Below are 27633 nucleotides of genomic sequence, written 5' to 3'. Positions count from 1 at the left end.
ATTTTCAATTTAGCAAATTTTGTTTTTTCTTTAATTGCTGTTGCTTTTTTATTTGAATTATGCACAAATGTGTGGAAGCAGTGCAATTTTAAACCCGTTCCAGTCCTGACCGACATGCTACACAGTCTGCAGAGTCTTTGACCTTTCAAAATGATAACTGATATTTTGTGATCTAGACAGAACATGGCACATCTGACCTAAGGCTTTTTGTGGCATTCTCCATAGGGCAGTGAGTGAGTCAAATCAACTCTATTGCCATACACGTGACTGCAATGCAAAGATGAGAAAGAAATATATATTCTGGATGTCACAAATAAATATCTCAGTTGACAATGACACTAGATCTAGACTATAGATAACATATTATCAAGGGAAGTAGTGTATATAATAGATGAGGTTAAGTATTGCATAAGAACATGTTATGTTACACACACACACACACACACGCACACACACACACACACACACACACATATATAAATATAATGCCTGTCTAGATGGAACAGTTTTCACATCTTGGTTTTCTCTCTAAAGTAATTTAGTAAGTAATTTCCTACTTTCCTAGTAATGATTTACAAAACTCTTTTCATTCAGTTTCAGTATGTTGAAATTATTTCCAAATCTAACTACCTCTGCACTATTGCACACTGTTTTAAGCACACCACGTTGATCAGAATACCCTTATTGTGTCTGTGTCACTAAAATGGTTACTTGGGACTTTTTTGCATACGGAAGCTATGACTTGTATAAGATGGATGCTTTTGATTTATTGGCCGCTATTTTGGTTTGTTATTTCGTTTTGTTCATTTAAAATGCCAAACCTTTTCGACTACAGCTCTCCGCTTTGTCTGAGACAAAGTCTTTAAGCTTTTAAGCTGATACGTGCCTGAGATACGCAAGCATACACAACATTATGTTTAATGTTATACATCTTTGTGTTTTTTTAAAGCATTTTAAGACCTAGTACTCGTGTATGTTTGCAGTGACCCTTTAGTGAGTCACCTGTTTGAGAACCAATGTCTAAGAATAATGCAAAAGAGTTATAAAGCCCAAAAGCAATTATATCAAATAAAAGAATCAAGGTATTAACATAGACATTTATCCTATATGTTAGTGTGTCTAAAAGATAAACTCTGCCCTGCTGGTAGGAATTTCATGGACATCCAGAGTTACGTTTAACATTGAAAGAATATCTTAGTATCAATAGCTGTGTATAATATAATGCTTTTGTGGTCCTTTATGGAGCTTTTAGAGGTTAAGTAGTGAAAAAAACTCAACAGGCTGACTTCAGATCTAATGCCTACAAACTTTGATCCATATTATCTAGTGCTAACAACAGGCAGTATTTCATTGCACTTTATCTCCTGTAATTACATCATCCAAAGATTTCCAGTTAAATATGGTGTTATGTGACGTATATATGTGTCATAATTCAACTGGCCTGACACCTGATCTGATCAGTGCAATTTCATAGTACTATTGGACTATTGCCATATGGTTTAAAATGACTGTTGGTATAATTTCTGTCACTTTTACTGCTCCAACCCAGTAGACACACAGAACATGCTGCTTACTATGGCTTCAGAAACCAGGGCAGTCTGAACTTATGTCTTATGTCATTGTGGCTGAGGCAGTAGTGTCTCCCATCTGGCATGTTGCTGAGCCTGTTCACAGCTAGAGTGACAGTTCAGATCTCCTTCCTGCAGAGTCGAGAGCAAAATATGTACCAGAAAGAATCTCTCACACAGTCCTACCAGGGTAAACAAGGAGAAATCGAATGAAAAAACACAGACACTTGAATATTTCAGCACTCTTGGCTCTTTGTTAAAATCGTCTATAGATGCTTTACATGTACACAGTGCAAATGCACAAGAGCACAATGGACACCATTCAGTGACAGAGATTATTCTGATTTGTTACAGTGATATAGACTTTTTGTTTAAGTATGTTTGACTTCATGGTCCTTTAGGCAGGGCTAGACTCTCTGTGCTGTCTGCCTTTGGAATGGATTGTGATAATGATGACCTTAAGCCATGAGAAGAAGAAGACCAGGTCTTTCAGAGGTCAGAAGAAACGCAGATTCAGAGAGGTCCGATGATTCATACTCCAGAAGGGCCTCTGGTGTTCTAATGATCATTTGGCCCCAGTGTCCTCTCAAAATGGCCTTCATTGGTCTTTTTGTCCCCTTTCATTTATGTTTTTGCTATTTACTTGGGTGGTTGCTTGTGTATGAGTAATCCAATGGCATTAACATTTCAGGCCTATTTGACTAATATGCCTTTTTGTTTAGTTTTCTTTTTTCTTTTCCTTTTTTTTTCTAAAATGATATGAACTCCACATGGGGAAAAAAAACTGTAAGACCTGAGAGAATTTTGGTGCTGCGACGCTGAACACAGAACACACTGTGGCATTTTTAGCTCAACATTTACCAGTCTTCCATTGACATGGCTTTCGTACAAAATTACCGTACACAATCTATCTAACCGATAAAAATAACAGTAACAATTAATGTTTAGACAAAACCACACAATTATGAACTCTATCCATATAAGATCCTTTTTCAAAATATTCCCAGTCCATTTTGACGACTTCTTAATTCTGTTTTAATTTATTTTGCATCCCTTTTTTTAATCTATACACTTTTTTTTCTTTTTTAAATACAGATAATTGTATTGGGCACATATACATTACATAAAGACACATTTTTTTTGTTCAACTGATATAATCGTAATGATTTCTCAGTGCAGCTCAACAGAGCTTCCCTAGTGGCGGGGAGGTTTATCTCTATACGTTAGTAGTACAGTATGCACAAGCTTTGATAGTAGCCCCTCATGGTCTTTGCTTCTTTCTTCTGCAAGTTCTTAAGCCCTAACTTTAAAGACTCATCCATCCACTACCAATCACTGGTCCATTTAGTTTTCCCCACCTCTCTGTGATTAAATTTAAATCATTTTCTTGATTTATTGGCTTTTCTTTGCTGCATTGGATTTGGTCTTGGTGATGTAGGCTTCGAAGAAGAACTGGCAGAAGAGCACAAAGTAGCTGAGGTACATGAGGGACGACCACACGATGTTCTGCACGTGGGACGGGCACTCTTGGCCTTGCTGCATCCACGAATACACCAGGTAGTTGACCACACAGCCCATCACCATCTGGGTGATCTGCGTCAGGGTGATGAACATGGCAAACTTGCGAGAGATTTTGAAGCCGGCGGCCCGAAGAGCGTAGTACGAATACATGACGGCGTGCACCAGATAGTTCATGGTCATGAACCAGCCCCCGCCGGCCACCATGTCCTTGTAGGAGTACCAGGAATAGAGCAAAACTGTGATGTGATGATACCAGTGCAGGAAAATCAGTTTCTGCTTCCGTAAGACGATAAATAGTGTGTCTCCTGGAAGGATAAGAGCAAGACACTGACAGTGAGAGAGATGTAGAGAATAGAGATAGTAAAAGATTCTGTAATTGTTTGGGGAATAAACGCTAAAGTCGCTATGCCTGTCTTGACATTCTTGATATATCTTGTTTTTTTTTAGGTTTTAACATTTTTGGGAAAATATTGTGTAACTGATTTAGTTTGTAAAGATTAAGGTATTAGGTTAAACTCGCATGTTCTAGACCTTGAATATTTGAATATCTAATCAGGGCAAGGTCAACCAATGCATTCAGCAGACAAAACAAGTTCAAACAGTGTAGACGTTAAAAGTCAACAACTGTTAGTGAAGCCCCACTAGCTCAGCTAATGATGTTGCGTAGGATATAGCATTGAGAAAATGCGAGATAGAAACAGCAAGATGACCATTCTTAAAATGTGCATAAAAATGTATGCACTCTATTAAGACGGATCATTGATTTCTAAAAAAAAAATTGTATTAGATAAGAAAATGTGCATAAACTATGATGGAAACACCAATTACTGAATAAAGCCAATAAATCCTAAAAAAAATATATATATATATTTTGTAACATTATAAAAGTCTTTAATTTGACTTGTAATGCATCCTAAGTAACAGTAATAAAAATATAATAAAAAAAAATATTAAAAATTTGGGGGAGGTTTTTATTTGTTGTTAACTTGTTCACTTTAAATTGTCCATACATTAATATGAGAGGGCAAGTGCAGCTGGTCAAAAGTCTATGCATGTTGCTATGTCTCCTGCTGTACATTAGTGAACAGGACATCATGACCCATTATGCTTGGCCTGTGCCTAGGAGGGTCCTCACATTGTCTCAGTGCTGTCTTTTTGTCGCTACAATAGGCCTGGTAGCCCACTAACCGACAGGACATGACAAACACAATAGGCCCAGGCAGGCGGAAAATAGATCCACTATCCTAGATTTCTAGACTTGGGGTTATGCTGCAGGGCTCATGCTAACAAATTCTGTTACGCTTTCACAACCAATTATATTCATGCAGATGAACACTAGGCTTCTCCGTAGTGCTTTGTCACTAGAGCAAGCTACATACAACAGACAGAACGAATTTAACCAAACTTATTTTTTTTGTGTGTTTAAAGGATTACAGTTGTTTTAAATTTAGTTGAGGATTTGGGAACTCTTGTAATGTGGTCACAACTGTTTATAATTTGCTGTGGTCATATATAAACATCGGGACCCACAATGTAAGAATAAAGAATTACAACTGAAAAAGTTGCATTATACCACATTTAATATTTTAGTCCTGTTTTGCTTTATATAGATAAAGCATTCGTAAAAGATTGTCTTCATATTAATTTAATGAGATCCCATGTTTTTATACAAGTAGTAGGTGTACATTTGTATCTGCATGTATATTGTGAGTGTACAATGACAAATGACTAGGAGTGCTCAACTTTAAGCATGCTTGTCTGCAGTAAATAATATGTAAATTAGATTTTTAAATTTGATATAGGCTATACTGTATATAACACTGCCTGTGCTGTGATGCAGAAGCCTGATACCAGTTTCATGTTATTAGGTTGATGTAAGGAAAGCAATCATTTTAAATGCTGCAAGTGAATACAAGCATCATACTTTTATGAGCAGTATGAAAAATGTTCATTTTGAGATTTTTTTTTAAATACTTCATGTAACAGTATTATTAGATTTGTAATGCTAAACTGTCGAAAAAATTGCAAAAGTATAAAACATTTTTTACTTGATTTGTGTTAAAAAAAAATATTGAGAGGTACGACACCAATATCTTGTGTGTTTCTACTTACAAAGAATTATATACAATAGTTTAAATCTTAACCTATGAAACTGAAATAAAATGGGAGCTACAGACATATAATCTCACCTAGTTCAGGTGCCTTGCTGAGGACAAAAGCATAGGCCCAGAACTTGCTGACTGGTCCATTGTAGAAACTCTGATCACACACTGACTGCTTTAGGCCTTTGGTCATCAAGATGTTCATCATGTAGCCTCCGGTTCTGATGGCACCAAATATACTGAAGAAGGTTGTGCAACAAAACAAAGGAGACACTTTAAATCAGATTCAAAATGGTGTATGCTTCATTTTACTGTTAGGACTCATAGCATTACTACTAATGCTAACGGTGCTTTATTTTTTTATTGGGTGTGCTTATTTATTGACACTTTACATTGTGTGGCTAGGCAGTTACTTGGCACTCAGGTTCCAGTTTTAGGTTTCTTATAATGGCTGCCAAAGGCCAGATCATGTGATAAACCTGGAAGTGCGATGTAGTCTGTCTCACCACCTTTCTACAGTCACTATAGTGCTGATCTCACACATTGAAGAGTGAGATATGTTATATCGTTAAGTTAGATGACATGTTAAGGTGCAAGCTCAATATGAAAATATATATGCAGGCCTCTTGTGTACCATATATGCAGGTCTTTATGAAGTAACTTGGAACAAGGAAGTGGCTTTTTTTTCTGGCTATAATGCACACCATTAATCTGCTAAAACATGAAACAATTTATAAATGCACAGTATTCACTGCAGTGTATTGTAATGTGCAAAACAGCATCACTTTAAACAAAGTTAAACACAAACTGGTTTTATCTTGCGCTGCCATTGCATTATGACAGCTGATTAAATGTGCCATAAAAGCTTCAGAAATAGGCCTACCTCTATGAATAATGGCCTGCATGGATTTTTACTTTACATATTGTTAATTTAAATGTTATATTTTAATTTCCATCACTTATAGCACTGCAATGTGTTAAGTAAGCAAATATGTTTTAGCATTAACAGCTGCTGCAGGCAAATGGATAGATGCATGTAACTATGGCTGTGACGATAACCACATCACCGCGGTAATGAGATACCGAGCGCAGTGTTACGCATCACCGCACTTTTTTGTAAAACAATTTTTGCAAGGAATTTGCAGGAGGAAGCTAGAGGTCTGCAGTGATTTATACCCCGGAACATGACCAGATTTCTTGTGACACAGGATTAAGTTTCAAATGGAAAAGAAGCCCACGTCAGGCAAGTCTGACTTGGGACATTCTTCTCAGGGATGTGCGATAAGTCACCAAACCATGTGATTTGTTGCTTCTTCACCGTAGTAAGAAAAAAAAATCCCATACCGTCACAGCCCTACATGCTACACCCATAGATGCACCCTTAAACATTTGCACGCATGATCTATGACCCATTTACCTGAAGGCTGCATATTTACCTGAAGGCTGCAAGTGTTAAAGACCATAGAACTAAAGGTTTCCTCAATTCAAACTTCTCCCTTTGTTTCATTACATGCCGCCCACCAAGTATGCAGGCAGCGTAGAGTGCAGAGAAGAGGAAAGACTTCTTCCTGTAAGGAATGAGATGACAAAAAAATTAAGTCCAAAGAATTGTTCACTTCCTTTAGTGTGACCATCTGCTCACAGCATATTTTTAGTCATTTTGATTTATTTTAATTTTATGTAAGTGACCAAGGTTTAAATTTGAAGCATATTCAAAGTTAGATTACATCAGTATTAACTATATATATATATATATATATATAATATTTAAAATATCAGAAAAAACTATAAAATCTGCACAGCATTTTTATTTTCCTGAAATATGCCATGTTTTGAATGAAACATGATTCCCCATACAACACAGTCAAATTCACAGACTTTGCATGCGGTAAAACAACCGCCTTGCAAACTGGTCCAGCAACTATCCTGACTGTATTATACTGCAGTTATGTAGCTGTTAGAAAAGCACCAGCAAAGCCAGAGCTTTTTCCAGCTTGCAATTCCGGTCTTAAAAATTTACACACACACACACACACACACACACACACACACACACACACACACACACCAAAAAAGAATGCGTTTAGATTTTTAGATGTATACACCTCAGAATGTTATCCATTTGGTTTAGCAACTTTGTTGCATTACATAAAACATTACATAATTTATGCCATTGTTTCTTAAATCCTATATTTATCACTTATCTTTTGCCAAAATTGAATAAACTGTTTTTGGAGCTTTCATCAAAAACAGCTTATTGGGCTTATTTTGACAGCTTGTGATGCTTTTAGGATCTCATAATATCTGGCAACGCTGTACTGCATTTATCTGAATATTCACTGTGAAGTCTAATTAAATTTTGAGGGCATTCTGATCGGAATTGAAAGAAATCCCGAGAAATCATTTGGAAATCACTGCATAAAGTATGTCTATTAAACACACATAATATCAAAGTTATGCTCAAGGGTACTAATATTTAAAACCTAACATTGTCACAATGTCAAAATAGTAATAATAAAAAATTCAGTATGCCAACATGAGAGAGATTTTATGGCTCTACTCATTTTGATACGATGTAAAAGAAAAAAAAAATTAGCAATGGCATGTAGTAATAAATTAACAAGCAAAACCAAAATCACAGTTGTTTTTGGGCACTACATTTGAATACATGATCAAGTAAACATTATCAAATAAAACAAATTATTCATTATATAGTCTATGTAATAATACTCAGTTGATGCTATCAGTGTTTGGCCATAAATAAAGTGAATTGAAGTGATTCACATCCTTATTAAAACAAACTAATAGATAGGAGCTTTGCCAGTCCAGCATCCAGCTGGCATTATGAGCCAAAACTGGGGCACGTCTCTTTCTGCCAGTATAATTTCCAGGATGATGTGTGTTCTCTTTCCAAGAAATACCATCAAACCGGTGAACGAGGAGCCCCAGAGGTTCTTCTGGGTTTTAATTTGCATATGGGTAAAGTCTTAGACAAATCCTCTTTTCGACAGAATTCAAATAATACATAGACTTAAATAAAAATGCATACAGTAGAAGTAGTGCTAAGTGTCTTTTTATATTAAGTTTTTATCATTTTTTTGTTACACATGACATCTATAGGCTTTTTGTGAAGAAGAGTAAGGGTGTGGGTTGTGAATGCATGCTGAGCATCATTTTTTTATTTTTCTGCCCACTGGATGGGAGAAACACTGACCTCTCTCTGCTCAGAACAGTGATTCCATTCTGTGCATACAGTCCCCACTTGAACCTTGACTTGTCATTGCATTGTTCTCTGTGTACAAAGGGAGGCTGCAGCAGTATTCACATATTTTATTGGACCAATTTATTGGTGTTACTGGATGACTGAACTCTTGTTTCTGGTTACAAATCAGTTAAATGCACTGGGTGTGATTGCTTACACTAACAGACACATTTTCTTCACAGTGCCAGCTAGCAGGAAGCTTGTACTTGAGAAAACAGCTGGCAGCAAGATGCTGCTAATGGTAATCCAACTCTTGTATATCATGCCAGAACCAAATGTTTGATGCAGCTAAAATACACAGGGCTGGTTATTTTCATTTATTCATTTTTATATTCAGTCTATCTCTTCATTTACAGTTTTTTTTTTTTTTTTTTTTTTTTTTTTAATTTAAATTTAGATTTAAAATCTTTCTGGCGGAATGAACTACTGAAGAATACTCTTCATTTATGTGATTTGTGCATAGAAGCAAAAATAAGCAGCAATATTGACCAACACTACAATTCAAGAGTTTATCTGTAAGATGTTTTTTTTTTTATTTTTTACTGTATTGTATTGTATTATTATTTTTTTATAAAATTGACCAAGGCTACAGGAATAATGTGAAATATTTTACTATATAGATTTTGTATTAAACCATCTAATGCCAAAGAATCAATGCATTAAATCATTGTGCTCACAATGTTGCTTAATATATATCTCCAACAAAATAATCTTAAATATATTTCCCGTATTCAATATATTGGACCAGCCCTAGATCCAGCAAAGAAGTGAAGGATCTGTCAGTGTGGAATATGAAAGGTATTTCATTTTAAAAAGCTTGATGTTCAGATGAGTTTTTGAGCTGTGCTGCAGTGAATGACAAAGCAGCATCACTCCCTTTTCATTAGCCCCTTATCTGGATACATGTTTTGGGGAGAATTTCAAATATCCTGCAAGAGGAGTGATTGAGTAAGTGGCATATGCCACACAGATGCAGTAAAGCCCTGTTTTATACCATCCAATGGCGATTCAAGAGAATATTACCATCTGGCCTTGTTGCTAAGTCAGTAAAGCAGAGCTACCGGAGCTTTCAGATAATGCAGCAAGAATTATCCAGAAAAAGATACTAAGACAGAAATATCCTAAGCAACAAATATTTTTTATAAACATAACATATTCAGGTCCTGCGTCATCAACTTTCAATAAGTAGGTCTATGTATTGCAAGACCATCAAGTCCTTGAATTCTTCAACTGCATTTTTGTCCATGCTCTCAATTTTTTTTAGTTTTTCAGCTGAGCGCATTAAACCTGAAGTGGACAAAGACTGATGGTGAAGCTACCTGCAAGGGCTCCCATCTGGCCAAAGATGTTAAGGCTAGAAGTGCTTCCCAATTTATCTAGAGCCGCTAAATAAATGGATTTTGCAGCCTAATTGCAGTTTTAGACTAATGACGGTAGCAGAATCTGTTCTGCTCGATTCAGTGATATTTAACCAAACGCAGCACAATGTTGGAAAAGGGTATAGGAATGGTAGAATTAACTGAACAAGCACAGAAAAGGGTTTCTGTCAGCGCAAAACCTTGACATAGACATGCAAACGCAATCCTTTTTTTATTTTTATTTTTTATTATTATTCCATTTTAAAGGAATTAGTTCTGCCCTATATGAAAATATGCTGATTTTACTCACCCTTGTGCCTTCCAATATGAGTTTGGTTCTTCATCGAAACAATTTCTTCATCGAGAAATTTAGCATTACATCACTTGCTCACCAATGGATCCTCTACAGTGAATGGGTGCCATCAGAATGAGAGTCCAAACAGTTGATAAAAACACCATAATAATTCACAGTAATCCACATGACTAAAGTCCATCAGTTACGGCTTGTGAAGCGAGAAGCTGCGTGTTTGTAACAAATTTGATAATATATATAAACGTTTTAACCACTACTTCTGGCTAAAATACAAGCTCTCTATTCATAATATTGTTGTCTCCAATGAAAATTGTCTGAATCGGGAGACAAATATCATCTGATCTATCAACGTTTACAAGTGAAAACAGTTCTAAACAAGTATGCTGGTGGATTTTGCTTTGGGAAGACAACAAGGGATGGGCTTTTTCACTGGAGCAAGTATTATTTGGTATTGCTTATGGACTGGTCTTTTTGGCAGAAGAAACCGTTCAAATTTAAAACACCATGAACATGATAACTGTTTCTTACATGCAGCTTTAAACTTAACAAGATGTTAACTGATGGACTGGAGTAGAATGGGTTATTGTGTTTATATCAGCTGTTTGGACTTTCATTCTGACGGCACCCATTCACTGCAGATGATCCAGTGGTGAGAACACAACTGTCTGAACACAACTGTACTGACAATGTACTGAAGAGTAAATTTTCACTGTTTTTTTTCTTTTTACATTTAGGGCTGAAATACTAAAAAAATAATATATATATATATATATATATATATATATATATATATATATATATATATATATATATATATATTATTTTTTTAGTATTTCAGCCCTAAATGTAAAAAGAAAAAAAACAGTGAAAATTTACATCAGCCATCAGTTTGTTTAGCCTTAGCCATGTTATCGCACTCAGATCTTAAACGCAACAGCAATCAGTAGTGTTAGCCAGAAACTGTTTAGCTAGGAAAATAAAAATGGAAATATATATATATATATATATATATATATATATATATATATATATATATATATATATATATATATATATATATATATATATATATATATATATATTTCCATTTTTATTTTCCTAGCTAAACAGTTTCTGGCTAACACTACTGATTGCTGTTGCGTTTAAGATCTGAGTGCGATAACATGGCTAAGGCTAAACAAACTGATGGCTGATGTTATAATTTGTGACATGTGGAAAGGGCTTTAGCCAGAGGTATTTGTTTTTCTCTACCATCCTCTCCAAACATCAAATGCAATCTCTTCTTCGGGGCTACTCACACTGAAAACAGAAACAAGGTGACTGCTCTTTCAGAGGTCACATTTTGAAATAAATTTTTTGTCAAGTGCCCCTGGTTGTGGTGGGTGGCAAAGGTTTTAAGTTTTGTCAAAGACCTTTTAGACGTGTCCGTTGAAAGGTGCAGGAAAAGCAAATCTTATTTATAAATATAATCTCTCAAGGCCAGTGGCGTGGTGTAGTAAAGTGACTGTCTGCATTCATAAGATTCTATTAAGTAACATTTATTGCAGGGACAACGGTTTGTGGTGCCAGGAAACTCTACTATGTGTCTCTATTATGTAAGCCTGGCAGTCTGTGTGGAAACAGTCCACTTTTATTAATCCACAATATTTCTGTGCTTCCTGTCTGCTTGTGTCTTTATTTTGCGAGACAAAATGAGAGCTCATTAAAGAAACTTTTGGGCAGTGTAGTATAGTGAGGATAGAGGATAAATATACACCCAGATTAGACATGACCTAAGGCTATCTTCCAACCTGAGGCTAATTCTCTCTGGTCAAACGCATTGCATAAGCCTTGGCAGCTCTGTCTTATTGATCTTCCCTGAGAATTGTTTTGCCAATCAAAAAACAAATATTAGCAACCAACATAAAAAAAAAAAAATGCAATTATGCAAGTTTCCATTCTGTATTCGATATAACCACTGAAACCTATTAACTGATAATAAATTTATAATAAAATTAATTCTTATTTTAATGGATAATATAAATGAAAAATGTACATTTCTAATTGATTTATTTATTTGTTTATTTAAAATGGCGAGGACAGATGTCAATATGGCTGTCTGTATAGCAGGTATGACTCAGCACTGTCAAATATTAGTGAACTATTTTTAGTGAAGTCATGTTTTACATAACAAGTACATGGCCTATAAACTGCATGTATACACATTTATTGCTATATATGCTGAATATATGAGCACTGGTACAGCCGTTGAAAAGCAATAGCCTACCAGTTGGAGTGTGATTTTTAAAAACATATTTTCATGAGTAATGCAACAATTTATTAATATACTCAATGTACTCAGATATTTTCTTTTATTTATTCATTTAAAAGATCTGGAAACTCTATAGTCTGTGTTGAAGCACCTGTGCTTGCCTAGCATGAATAATTCAAGAACTGTTTATCAAAGCTGACATTCTGTTTCCCTGATCATCAGGAAGATGTACGAAAGGATCCTGTGGTGTTGCAGTCATTCATCACAGAGCGGAACGTGGGATTATTAAAGCAGAGACACGCGCTCACGGTTGCTTTTTAAATGAGAACAGGCAGCAAGGGGTTGTGAAAAATGCTTTTTAAGCAAATGTTTAGTCTCGGTTTTCATACATTAGCCTTGAATGCAAAGGAGGCAATGTGAATTACCAGGATGATCTATAGTCATAAAAATGCTGAGTAACGGTACAGCTAATTGGTATTTAACCCCTTTATTCATCCCCTCACTCAGCTGAATGGCCATTGGCAAAGACTTTGGTTGTTAGATATCTAATATTTTAACACACTGATCTTTATGGAGCTTCTACAAGATGCTATAGAAATATACAGGATGTTAAATTAAATTACAAAAAGAGGGCATGCATTTTGTAGATTGGGTAATTACATATTCGGTTACACCAGTAGGAAGTGCATATAAAGAAAAAAGCATTAAACTAATAAAAGAAGAAAAAAAGGCAACAACAGAGAGGGCCATTATCATAGTCTTACTCATAAATCTGACTACAAGAAAGTAGATTTTAATTTATATCATGATATATTGCTTAATTTCAGTCAATACGATATAATTCCAATATCGATATGAACAACTTTTTTAAAAGCCTCAGAAAAACTGCACTGTACACCCACAACAAATGTCTGTACAGACAAACTTTTGAAAAATGTATTTGCCAAGTGAAGTCTATGAAATCTCCTCCTACAAAACGATAGACCTATAATATTTCAGAAATAAAAACGGTACAAATAAATTATATGTTCACCATTTATTTGTATTTAGCCTTCACACAAACAAGAAATGTGAAATCACAAGTAAACATAAAACTCTGACTCACCTTATTAATATCTTTAACTTTAAACTATAACATTATTCATATAGCTTGAAACAAAGGTGCTTCAGCCAGGATAAATAATATGCAAGACATTAATGCATTTAACCTCCAATTACAAATGCATGAAATGTTTTGATATATTAAACATAAAACACTGAATACTGATATTTGAAGTGATTTAAGAAAAAAAATCAAAACAGTCGAAATTTGAAAATAAAACTGCCAATAGGTGGACCAAACTTTTCATTCAAATATCCAATCAATCTTTCATTTTTGGCCACCTTTTTGCTGTAGATGACACAGCCTTAATGATTTTTTTAAAAAAAAAGAAAAAAAAACCTGGACATCACAATCTTTACAAAAATTAACCATAGTTTTATCATAAAACTGCTTTATTTTCTTTTGTGTGATTTCTGAATGATTGAGACTATAAAGTCAATCAGACTGTATTAATAAAATCATAGTCATAACTGTCTAGAGCTACAATTGTAATTTGTAAATAATACGATTTAATTACAATTTATTTATTTACTTTTATATTTTATTAAAGTTCTATTTTGACCCATATAGTAAGGGGTTTTTATTTATTTACAAACATATAGAATTATATATATATATATATATATATATATATATATATATATATATATATATATATATATATATATATATATATATATATATATATATATATATATATATATATATATATATATATAATATAGATAGATAATATAATATAATATAAATTCTTTTTTTTTTTGTCTTACAGTAATCGTTCACTCAAAAATTGAAAAATTATCATAATTTACTATCATATTGGTATGACTTTATTCTGTGTAAAACAAAAGGAGGGGTCAGGCAGATTGAGTTATTCATTATTGCTGCTGTTTTTTTTCTTTCTTCATTTAATGAAAGTGAATGGTGACTGAGTTTGTCAGTCTGCCTGAAATCATTGTTGGTGTTCCATGGAAGGTAATAAGTGTTGGGAAGTGTATGAAAATAAATAAATGAGTGTAAATAATGACTAATAAAGAATTGTAGTGTTTGGGTTAACTATGCCTTTAAATCTGCATTTCAGTGTTAAACAGTTAAAAACAAAAAGCAAAAGACACTCTTAAGTGATCAAAAAACAGGCTGAAATAGCCTAATCAACGAAACAGTATTATTAAACCTCATACATACAAGACAGATGTTTCTCCTCGCGGGATGATAGATGTGATGCAAGCAACTCCGAGAAGTCAGCCAATGACGCGGAATTGTGATTGGTCGAATGTGTGTCAGCAGACATCAACAAACGCATCTCATTGGTTAGTTGCTATGAATTCTACACCAGCCTCACTTCTCTGTCTCCAAACGCGCTACATAATTACAAAAGCGTGAAATTGATCCTTAGCGAGTAATCGTGTTGACGTTACCATGTGTCAGGTACTTTAAACAAGAGCCACAGTTTCCAAGCCGGAAAACGTGGCAAACGCACAAAACCAGCGATGATTCCTGCCATTAACTACAGAATAATGTGCATGCATTTATCTATGTACAGGTGGATTTTTTAAAGACCATATACAGTCTTCAAATGCGGCAAATGTAATAACGATTTGCTTGCATGTCTCTGATTTCATATAATGACCTTCATTATGGCATTCATATTTTGTATGCTACAGAGATTGCGGGCTAGGCTAGGATTTGAGCTAGTGATGGGGAAGCCTGACTCATTTCAGCGAATCGGTTCTTTTGAACGATTCGTTTAAAAAAGGGTCTTTTTTTTCGTAAAATCTTTTACGTCACGTAGCGATTGTCACCACGTATTCCCTAACAAACCTGCATAGCCTACCCTACTTCAACATTTCAGTAAAAACGTAGGCTGTCAGTGTTTATATATTCCTGTATTACGTTTTAAACTGTGTTTTATTCATAACAGCCTTTTTGCTCGTGTGTGTGTGTGTGTGTGTGTGTGTGTGTGTGTAACAAACTATCACAAAATCAAGTAACATATGTTGATAATAACAGTTCTACTTGTTGTACCTCGTCGTCCTATTAGTCAAACAATTCACCCAAATCAGTTCATTTCTCATAACGAATCAGACATGTTTGGAGGAGAATGAATCGGTTATTTGTAGACTCCAGAACCTCTTATTCACCCCGTTTCGTGAGCGAAGCTTTTTAAACCAGTTTCGTGAATCGATTCAACCGATTTATTGACAAGATTCGACTCTAAAAGAACAAATCTTTCCTGAATCGGATATTGCTACTTTGGACAAGCGCTAATTAAGGCTGGATAAACCGCTTTGAAAAACACATTCAGTTTTATTTACGAAAAAAATATCGTGTTTTTCAAACAAAGATATGAAGCCGTGCGGCATCGTGGAGGATGACCGTTCCAAATGTCACGAGGGACATAAACAGAGCATCACCTTGAATAGGCTTCGAATCTGATAGAGTGCAGCTTCAAATATCGCACCGCTCATTAGCCTACTTTTATTTTTCATTACATTACATTATCATTTGTGTTATTAAATGGAACGCAATGCTGAAACAATATCGTTGAGTTTCGAATGGGGGAATCACACTGTGCATCTTGGTCTGGATGGTACCTGCCAGTGACTCTCAGGAGTCCCCCGACGGTTTTTAAACGTCCGGCTTAATGTATGGTTCAGATGCTTAATGTGCTAGTCAGTAAGTGCAAAACAAGTGTACACGCTATCTAATGAACGGCTTTGTCGGCATCATAGCTGTGATTGATTATTATAGACCAGCTTATTTATCATGCATCAGAGCTACTGTACCAGTTCTCCTGCATCCATCGAATGGCTTCATCTTCATTGAATTGCCTCTCGAATTCGTATTCTTGCAAAGCCAGCACCGACATGGTCTCTCGTCCTGTAAACGCTTACTGGAGAACGTTAGGCTTTCTTTGCCGACTAAATGAGATCAGTTTGACGGATTTCTTAGCTTTGTCTCGCAGGCTCAGCTCCAGCCTTGCCCTCGCATCTCTCTTACTACCCCCAGCACACCGTTGAGTTGTTCTCGAATGTCAGCCTATTTGACTCAGCCCGTGCCGGCGGCATACGCCCTCCTCTCTTCTGAGGAAGAGGAGCGCAGCGCGGTCCTAATGCCGCAGACCTGATGCATCCTCCTGAGCTGTCGTCATCCCAGACTGCGGTGACCTTTGCCATACATTCGTTTGAACGATGCGTTTTTCAGCGTCGATGTTCAGACTGGACAGACTTTATTTGTGAAAATAAATCAGCAGAATAACAACTGAACGAAACCAATCCATCATCTGCAGGGACTTCTAACATACTCTCAGGCAGTTCTTATATTTTCTCTTTATTATATTTTCTAACCTTCTATTATGTTTGATGATAACTAATAATATAAATATAAATAAAATATTCAATATCTGACCCTGAAAAACAAAACCCCTCATTAAGGGTAAATTTTTTTTAATTGAGATGTATACATCATCTGAAAATTGAATAGCCTAAATAAGCTTTCTATTGATGTATGGTTTGTTAGCAGTTGACAATATTTGGCTGAGATATTTGGAATCTGAGGGTGACAAAAAATCAAAATAGCCTATTAAGAAAATAACCTGTAAAGTTGTCCAAATGAAGTTCTTAGCAATGCATATTACTAATCAAAATTACATTTTGATATGTTTACGGTAGGAAAATGACTAAATATTTTCATGGAACATCATCTTTACTTATCAATACGATGCAGTATCCTATTGACTTTTGACATTAAAGTAAATTCAACAATTGGGACCCATATTGGCTACTGCTACAAATATCCTTGTGCGACTTATGACTGGTTTTGTGGTCCAGGATCACATACAAGTAATATATAAATAAAACGTGTTGGTTAAAGGTGCCATAGAATGCAAAAATCACTTTTACAAGGTGTTTGAACACAGTTGTGTGGCCACAGCGCCAAATAGCCATTAAAAGAGTGGTGTGTTGGGCTGCACCAATGAACATAGGAGTCTCAATAGAGCGCTGAGGTGCATTCTATGGCACCTTTAAACGAATAGTATAAAAATATTTAAAAATAGGATCCTTTGTTAAATAAAGTTAAAAAGAACAGCAATTATTTGAAACCGAATCTAACATTTTAATGTCTTTACGGTCACTTTTATCTAATTAATTTTAATTCCTTGCTGAATAAAAGCATTAATTTCTTTAAAATAAATAATAAAACAATTAAAAAAATACTGACCCCAAACTTGTATAAAATATCTTTCATGACATGAGGCCTGCCTGCCTGAAATTCAGGGGTTATTTCTAAAAATCAGTGATTTCCAATTCCACTCCGCTGCCCCCATGGATTATCATTCACAAAACAATATCTGATGTTGTTGGATGCTTGTTCTTTTTGCCAGAAAACATAATTAAGCTTCAGTTGAGCCAACACCTAGAGGAGAGGTGCTTTCTTTGTCTGCTGTGGCGTGGAAAAAAAATCCACAGAAATTAACTGGTTTCTTGGATATGCATGGGCTTGGCCTATAAAGCAACCAGAAGTGTGTCACCCAAAGCAGTAAGGTTATCAGTTAAATTAAACATTTAATCTTCTATTAAAAGGTTATAACAAAGAATATCATAGTTTACTTTAACCTGTACAGAAATTTTTGATTGTTTAAAAAAAAGTTGAAGAACACTACTGATAATCTCCAGTTATTGTAAATATCATAGCAACACAATAACAAGAGAGGATACAGAAATTCACAATTTTTTTTTTTGTTGAGAAATACACCACTACAAATAGTTACTGTGCACAGTAAAACAGTGCACAGTCCCTTTATCTCTGATGCCATTACTGCTGTGGATTCATAATTTTCCCATATGAATTCACCGTCCTTCATTAACTTCCTCAAGGCCCCTCTAAGGAGCTCCAGCAACTATGAGCTTACTCAGCCCCGGGGATAGTCGTTGTATTGATTCTAGGGAACGCAATTGATTCAGCTAGAAGTCAGGTCACCTTTATATAACAGAGAGTGTTTCAAAGCAGCTCACATTATTAAACTGGAAAGTAACAGAATACATGATGCAAACTGCAAAACTAAGGCAAATACCATTTCTGCTGTGGAGAAACTATACCAAGACAATAGTGCTTATTATTCAGATCCAATCAGTTATATGTCGGTTTAGTTCAGTTAACTAAAGTAAATTTTTGTGATAAGCAGCTCTTCTGAAGACATAGGGCAGTTATTCAACTCCAGTCTGTTCAGTGATGGTTCAGTTCAATGTCGATGTTGCAAAACTAGAAATATCATGTGCTCTATACAGGTGATGAAGCTTGATAGCAAGTTCAGCAAACAGACTTTGAGGGAAATTGGAAAAAAAAAACATGCATTAATATGCTTTTAGAATAGTCATAGGGTGTGACTAAGTGAGAGAATGTGAGTCATAGTGAAGAGAGGAAGTTAATCAGTTACAGGTATCCAGATGTATTATAATTATTATCAGATGTCATAAATCTATTGTGATGTCAACTTATCTGTCAAAAAGTGCTATTATACCTTTACTTTTGTCATTTGTGTATTTGCTCTCAGGAAAGTAAAATGATCAGTGATGTGTAATTAGAGCAAAACTAAAAGTCCAAATAGATAAAATAACACTGGTCTGGTGAAAGATTTTAAAAGTATTGGTAAAATGTAGACAGAAAGTGATTTCTACTTTTAGAAAAGTATAAAGTTCAAGCTGAAAATTTTTTTTTTTTTTTTTTTTTTTTTTAAATTGCTGTTCATTTTATACTGTCTATGGAGCCAAATGACTAATATTAGTATATATATATATATATATATATATATATATATATATATATATATATGTATGTGTGTATATATACATATTATCATAATGACTGTGGAACTTTTTTCCTCTTAAAAAAAAAATCACAGACATGTCCAATCCTCATTTGTCATCCTCCAATGAAACATGTCAGATCCTGTAAAGTTGAAAAATAACTTGTTTGATATTGAGCCAGTGCTGTTTTATACTGTGTTGTGTGTGTGTTAATCATCTAAGTTGTTCTGTAAAGATTAGTGGTTACCTGCCATTTAACAGATGCCTTTACTACAGTAAAGGCAGAGATATTGAATTATGGTGTGATTATTTCAAAGATGCAATATGCTATGAAGCATAGTAACGGGCTGATTTGAAGTATTCTGTGGTTCACAAATCACCTGTCTGAATGTGTACTTTAAACCTTTAAATTATAAATCCTGGTCCAATATTAGTATATTATAGAATACAATATAACTTCATTATAATAGTTGTTGGGCCTAATGTCTCTGATATGGTATGATAGAGCATCAAACAAATTTGGAACTTAGTAATTTATTATTATTATTTAGAAATTAATGTAATACTTTACTTTTTTTAGGCAAAAAAAAAAAAAAAAAACAAACAAAAAAATGTGTACAATTCATTTGTACAACACACTATTTGTCTTCTTCCTACTTAATGTTGCACCATCTAGTGGTCACACACTGAAACAATCGTTCTATGATGAAATTTCTAATTTAAGCAATTTTCTTTTGTACATGATTTTTATATATATATATATATATATATATATATATATATATATATATATATATATATATATATATATATATATATATATATATATATATATATATATTATAATTGTCCAAACTGAAACGTATCTTTAATACTATTACTATTTTATCTGCATTATGTAGTGGTGTTGATGCATCTAATAATGTGAAATAACAATACTTCCAATGATTACTGCTTACATTTTTATGCAGTGATCTACATTTTTTATGTTGGTTCATTGCTCTTAAAAAACAACTCATTAGCCAGAAAGCAGTTGTGACTGCTTGAACAAACTGTACACACATCCTGAGGAGCTGGGTGTGGTTAGGATGCAAAGGACTAGGCCTATTATGATGTTAATGAGTATTACCTTTGTTAAAAACGTCCTTGCTTATTAAATAAGGATAGGTATGTTGGGCATCAAGTGGTTGGATACTCTCAATTATGGGAGTGTATTTTTAATTTTATTAGTTGTACTGCCCCCTGTTGGACGTGATGGTGTATTACAAATGTATTACAAACGTTTGAAATTATGCTTCAGGCATTTAGGTTTTGGTTAGGTGTGGTGGAGTTTTGAATGTTTTAGCCTATGCTGCAGGGCATTAGATAATGTTTTACAGAGTACAACACGTTATATAAATAAATTACAGCAATTCTTGTCCCATCTGCTAAAAATGATTGACAAATAATATTGTAAAGGGGGGCAGTCTAGGCTAGTCTTTATAACAGTTACACCATTACATTCTCATCCTCTTATTAAATCAGATTGGCACTGAAAGCTAGTATTGTTTCTTTATAAGTAGATTTTCCAGCAAAATCCGTAATCACAGCATGTCACAGCAGCCCGCCGTATGTCATCTCAAAGGAAACACTGCACCTGCTGCAGTAAGAAGTTGGAAAGTCAGTTAAAAAGCTTTATACTCCAGCTAATCAAGCCATCACAGAGACACAGCGAGGCACAGCTGATTGACAGACACAAAATAGTCTGCTTCACTACTAAACTCTCTGCACTGTATGCGTGTTGCACTTCTGCATCTAAAGATCAATTAATGTCTATCAGCTCACGTCATCTTTCCACTGAGATTAGCAGGATTTTGGAGCGCAAACTGTGGGATGTAATGAGGAGGATGTTTGAAAAAGAATCGCAGCAGATTGCTTTCACTGGTTTATTAGGCAGCCTGCAGGTTCAAACATGTCTCCCCTTATGAAAGATTAAAAACGTCAGATGAAGGCTGCAGCGTATGCATTATCATACATCTTTAAGGGTTGCAGAACGTTGTGCATCTGAGCTTGCCGCTTTATGTTCTGCAGAGCGTGGTTTGTTTATAATAACTGACATATTGAATATTTTCTCATGCGGTTGACATGGTATTTTTTAGCACCTAGTCAGTATGTTGTGTAATTACAGTGTTGATATGGTTGTCTTGCTCGAGGCTTAATGCTCTTGACCTTTTCAAATTTGATGTGTTAAGGCTTAAAGGGGTGGTTGATTACCATTTCTCTTTTTTAACGCTAGTTGGTGTAAAGTTGCTGTTTGAGCATGAACAATATCTGCAAAGTTCGAAGCTGAAAGTTTGATGCGAATGTATTTTAAAATTCTGGCAGTTAAATTCTAACAAAAAACGGCTGGTAGGGACTACAACTAGTTACTTCCCGGGTTCGTGGCGTAACAAACCCAGATAAACCCCGCCCTTGGGAAAATGGCAGAAAAGGGTAGCGAGACCATGCTGCGCTGCTTTAGGCTACGTCCACATGAAGCCAGAGCTTTCCCTATCCTATCTTTTTTTCCCCTCATCTCAAGAAATATCTGCAACAACACGAAACCACGAAAACGGTAAAAACTATGTAGTATACATGCCAGACCAGTATGTGGCGCTGTAATTCTGCGGTATACAAACAAACGTGGAACAATACATTTATTGTTAGTTGTTAAAATGTTAATGTTAGTTAATAAAAAGACAATCGCTCAGTGTTTGTTCATGTTTTTGTTGCTGTTACATGATGTAGCGGTGCCTGACTAGCGGCAAGACGTGGGCTGAGGTCGTCATAGTTTCAGAAAATTACACACATTCGCTGTCCACATGAAAACGCAAGTGTGCCGTTTTCAGATTTATCCATTCTGGGACATGGTTTCCAAAAAATATCGGACACGCTCTGCGTCTCTCTCTCTCTCTTTCTCTCTCTCTCTCTCATTTAGTTTAGCTCCAACAATGACCTGTTCCAATTATACACTTATTTTCACATAGCTGTGAGAATCATTATACATATACCACGTATATATTAATGATGCTGTTGTTTACGATGCAACCGGAGTACATGCTGCTGAGGAGAGGGGCGTGACATTTAGATGTGCACTAGAGGCAGTTTAGCCAATTACAACACACTGGGCTAGCTAACCAATCAGAGCCCATCGCCTATTTCTGAGGGCGGGGCTCCGTAAAAAGCCAGAAATTATCAGCACCTTTCTCAGAGTAGGGAAAGAGAGATGAGGAATAAAGGAAAATTATATGAAATATAAGGTTTTTTTTATCATAAAAGACTGCACCCCATAAACACAATCACACCTAGAAAAAAAAATAAAAAAAAATAATACAGTGAACCACTCCTTTAAGTGAATGATGATGTCATATTTGTGAAAGGTGATGAGGTTGAGAGAGCACAAGTTTTTTGTTACTGTTAACACTCAGCTTCACAATGCTGTCATTCATTCCCTTCTTACCTTTCACACTGAATTCTTTAGGCACTGCAGGCACACACAATTAAACATCAGTTGCAGCTCTTATACATTACTTGTCAACTTTTTTTATGTGTATGCAGCTGCTTTTCAAAAGTTTGCATAGCAAGTGCATAATTGACAAAACAATAGGGAAGAGTGTATGTTCTGTGCCTGTGGGGAGCTCTGGTCTGTTTTAGGGTGTGTGCTTCCTAACATAACTAGTTCCTTTTGTTGTTTACGAGAAAATGGCCAACAGGTTTCCAGTAATTAAACAGTAATTTTTTTTCTATATATATATATATATATATATATATATGTTTTTTTAGATCAATGTTTTTTTTCCTTTATTTTATATAATGTAGGATTTGTTTTATTCCTATTTCATGTTTTTTTATATGCATGTTTAAGTGTTGTTTTATTGGTGGCTGTTGCTTACATTTATTTTTAGACTTTTGCAGATACTTGTGCATGCTGCATATCAACATGCTTTACATCCTCACAATATTACTGGAACACAATCACAGCTGTTATTTTGGGAAAATATTCTGTATCTCTCTGCATCCAAAATTAAAAGCTTCTCGCAGTCTGGACAGCTTATAGGCTTTATTTAAGCATTGCATTACATCATCAGTCCTCCGTTACTCGCTTCCCACTGCAAAACAATAGAGAAATGTTGCGGTTGGGCCTTCACTGATACTATCTTTGTTAATTCCACACACATCCGTGCATCTGTGATTTCATGGTACTCGCTGTGTGGAATTCCTAATCGATTTTCGAATCCAAACATTTAAGATGTTTCTTTTTAATATAATTTGAGAAAGCAGGAAGTGTCTGAGTCATGAAAGTTTACTCCATGTCTGATCGTTCACACGCTCCCACACTAGCACATGCCTGCGGCCAGAGAAGCCGTCCCAGCGTCACACTCATCTCATCAAAGGCAGGGCTGTGTCAGACACACACACACACCCGAATACACAAAAAAGAACACTCAAGCATGTCAAACGATAGGATATATACACGGATACACACAAGCTCTGGCACATCCTAAGAAAGGTAGACACACACTTTGACCAACGAAACATAAGCACATCAGATGAAAGGGCATAGACATGCATGTTAGCAATATGCCAACACGTTTTCCAAACACAAAAAGAACACAGATATGCACACAAAGAACGTATGAGAGAGAAGAGGCACAGGCACAGACACATAGTTGCCCTATAGAAAACATAATCATGACTTTTTTGGTCTGATCTTAAAGGAGTAGTTCACCCAAAAAAAGTATTGAGTTATTTATCCACCCTCACGTTGTTCCAAATTTGTTGGAAAGTTTGTATTCATTGGAAAACCAAAGGAGGCATTTTAAAATCTCTCTCTCTACACAAGAAAAAGACAGTGGGATCCAATAACAGTTTAAACTTACTTTAAAATTTATTCTTTTGTGTACCACAGAATAAATAAAACCATAACGGTTTAAAATGACATTATAGGGTGAGTAAATGACAAAATGTTCATTTTTGGGTGAACTATCGCTTTAACTAAAGTCAGTGACATGTGAAGTCTCACCACCACACCCATAATCTTCACTACATTCTCTCCAACAATTCAAGCTCACCCCATCTGATGTTTGCTCACTTTTAAAAAAAAACCTCCAGCTCAGTTACTGGGTCCTGCACATGTAATGACGGGAGGATCTATGGAGTCATTCTGGGTCAGTACCAGCTGGCTATGTGCACATTTTCCCCAAATGCATTAGCATGATTTAATAGACAACCGAGAGGTGCATTTCAGAACCTATTGAATAAGGCATCATACTCTTAAATAACTTTGTTATTCTTGTGCAAGAGAGTAGCTTTGTACTTGACCAGTATGGGTTTCCAATGGCTGGTGCCAATACTGGTATCTAGAGAAAACATGGTGGTTAATAGCCAATATAATGCTGTAATAGGCTTATAATTCAAATGTTTTATAAAAAAAAAAAAAAAATAAGAGAAGGAAATGGAAAGTTCATTGAATGACATGGCTGTCAGTGAAGGTTTGGAGCTGACACATAACCTTTACATTAATTAGCCATGTGAACACCTGTTTTTGGACAGTGCCAATAATCATCTCAAAATAGCCAAATGTCAGCTGATTAACTGGTCTGTCCAACGTTGTTCCATGTCTTCTATGGAAACACGTTTGTAATTGTTGTAATGCTGGGCTATTATAATATAATGTTGTGGAACAATATATTAATATGGATTAAATATTTATAGCTTGGTGTGCAAATATGAAAATGGTTGTATTCTCTTAGATTCTGAATGTGTTGCAGGTCAGGCCGTGTTGTTTTTCGTGGAGAACGATTTAAGCGCGAGAATGTGCGAGGTCATCTCACCCAGACCTTGCGCTTAAATCGCTTCAATCTGATTGGACAATCTGTGCTTTTGCCAAGATTAGGGTGGTAACAACATAGTTCAGTTCATCAATATGTAGACTACTCATGCAGCGACGACGACAGGGAACATAAAATACTGACTTTTTGACCAGTAATATCTGGTCATAACATCCAGGAGAATTCGAGTAAATCTGCCATATCCAACAACCTAATATGGGCATAAATTGGCATGTTTGTAATTTTCTAAACAGATTTTATGGAGGCCTATTACGGATATTTGAACATATTTGCTTCACTAACATGTTATGTTAAATATATTTAATTTTCCAAAGGAAAATAATTGTTGCTAATAGTAGTTGTTCCATCTAATATAGTAGTAGTTCCATAATTTCAGTTGTTCCATCTATTCACATTTTCGACTGTAGATCATATTTTAAATTGTGAGCATACTCCAGAATTATTACACCTTTCTGGATTTCAGAAAGTATGAAGGATTTAACGAAATTTGTGAAGGCAGTAAAAATTAGTTTTGGTGTTATTTGGTGCAGCTGTTAGTCATTTATCAAAATGAAATACTGCAGAATGTTAACTGTGGTTTCCCTAAATATCTACTGCAAACTCAATATGAAATATGCATTTAAAATATAGGCCTACCACTGAGTAGATTATAGATTGCAGGCTATTTAACGTTTTTGTTAAGGCTGTAACACAAAAATGCAAATAAGATACCATTGCATTTTGTTTGAATAACAAAATTACCCATTATTATGGAAATCAGAAAAGATATCGGTCATACCAGTGTTATCTATTACAGTAGTCAAAAAATACAAAGTCTAACGGGTGAAATAGTAGCCTACAGCGGCCGCTGAAGAAGGTTTTTGGTTCCGCTATAAATATTTCTAAATAGCCAGAAGATAGCGGGATTAAGAGTTAGGCCTACGGTACTTTTCGAAAGACAAATATAGGAATTATATTAAATTATTTCAAATTTAAACGCATCGTAGGCCACTTTTCAACTTCAACATTATAACGGCAAATTATAATAATTAACAGCTTAACAACCCAGTGCCATTTCAGAACACAAACAATTAAATATGCGATTTAAGAAACATTCAGCGTCAGGGAATTGGTGATTAAATAGCCTATTTTAAAATACATTTTCCAAAAGAGAAACTACTTAAATTGTCCAGGTATCGTATTTTGTGTAGGCACATAACATAAACTATATCATAGAACACGGCAAGACTGTTGCACTGCGCAGGGAAGCCTATGAAGAAACAAGTTACTTATGAATGCAAACTTTTGGCGCTTCTCTTCGTCATGCAAGGACATGTTTGTAGTTTTTGCTGATAATGCGCAATAAAATGCCTTACCTTTATGCAGTCTTCTAGAGAATAGAGGGAACAGCTTTCTCGGCAGTGTTTAGGCCGACTGAAGGGTTCCTCTCTGGATCTGCTCTGAATAGCTCCCGTGGGCCCCCCGCTCACAGTGTTTATTGAGATGTGTATTGGGACCCCCAGACCGTCATGTTGCTGAGAATGAATAATTTAGGCCTGGTTAGATTGAGAGCTCTTCGCTGAGAGCATCAGGAATGTGTACACCTGAAAATGGGTGATTTATGATCTGGAGATTTTAGACAAGCGTTTGTTGTTTTAACGTCAACGCTTTAAATTAGCATAGACGTTTTACTTTTCATTCAACTGCAGTAGCTTATTTTCAAAATCTTTAATAGTAGCATTCAGTTTTACAATTTCCTCCACTCCACCCTTGTTCTGTCTGCCTCATTAATCATCACTATATGAGAGTATTCATGTTAAACTGTTCGTTTGTGTTTTACCCAAAGTAAATATTCGGTCATTGTGATCTGTGCGCGCTGTGACATGACTTTCATGGATAGAAACACACTCTCACACACACGTCTGTCTGTTGCATACCTCTCTTTGTTTTGATTGCTCTTCTATAAATGAGATTGTCTGAGCTATAGAAGTCTTTTATCGGCTATACATGCATCAGTGCAGTTAATGATGGACAACAGACGAGGCCTAACAATAGTAACAGTGTAAATACTTCCCGAGAAAGAGAATACATTAAATTGGAATTAAATAACCTCGCGAGTCACTATAGCATTGTACTGGGGCACGAGACATCTTCCTTAATCCTCTTTCCACTCTTTAGCATATTTATTGTAAAGCATTTTCTGTAGTAATTTGACGCTGCGAGCATTTCTTTGTTTACAAACAGCCAGTCAGTTGACACTCAGTGTCGCAATAGGCTACTTCTAATTATATGCGCCAAGCAACTGCACTGAGTCTGATTTTGAAAAATAAAAATGCACAGTTTTGTTTGCGCAGTGGGATGGCACTTTACATGTTTTTATAAGTAATCCAGAACTAATATGAGATATGAGTCTTGTTTTCGACTTAATCAGGAGCTGATAAGCTTAATACTGGACAATTGTGTATCACATCATATTTTATTTTATTTATTTATTACTTTT

General features: G+C 35.3%; 1 protein-coding gene and 1 long non-coding RNA gene across 2 annotated transcripts in view; one reads left to right on the top strand and one right to left on the bottom strand.

The window, feature by feature from the left end:
* Positions 1-27633, top strand: part of LOC127971674 (uncharacterized) — a 118156-nt gene that overhangs the window by 667 nt on the left and 89856 nt on the right. The window lies entirely within an intron of this gene.
* Positions 1801-16530, bottom strand: elovl6 (ELOVL fatty acid elongase 6). Its single transcript, XM_052574863.1, has 4 exons — positions 16264-16530; positions 6628-6759; positions 5279-5430; positions 1801-3394 (listed from the first exon to the last, which is right to left on the bottom strand). Exons 1-4 carry the CDS (start codon positions 16344-16346, stop codon positions 2961-2963), a joined length of 801 nt encoding a protein of 266 aa, XP_052430823.1. The 5' UTR covers positions 16347-16530; the 3' UTR covers positions 1801-2960.

This window comes from Carassius gibelio, chromosome B14 (genome assembly GCF_023724105.1).
Source record: "Carassius gibelio isolate Cgi1373 ecotype wild population from Czech Republic chromosome B14, carGib1.2-hapl.c, whole genome shotgun sequence".
Classification (NCBI taxonomy): Eukaryota; Metazoa; Chordata; class Actinopteri; order Cypriniformes; family Cyprinidae; genus Carassius; species Carassius gibelio.
Note: the sequence above shows the minus strand (reverse complement) of the source record. Positions and strands in the feature narration are given on the sequence as shown.

Excerpts from the sequence above, each read along its gene's own strand:
- elovl6 (XM_052574863.1), bottom strand. The coding sequence starts at position 16,346 with ATGTCGGTGCTGGCTTTGCAAGAATACGAATTCGAGAGGCAATTCAAT. Across the intron at positions 6,760-16,263 it reads CGATGGATGCAGGAGAACTG|GAAGAAGTCTTTCCTCTTCT; the intron begins GTACAGTAGCTC and ends CATTCCTTACAG. Across the intron at positions 3,395-5,278 it reads CAGCAAGGCACCTGAACTAG|GAGACACACTATTTATCGTC; the intron begins GTGAGATTATAT and ends TTATCCTTCCAG.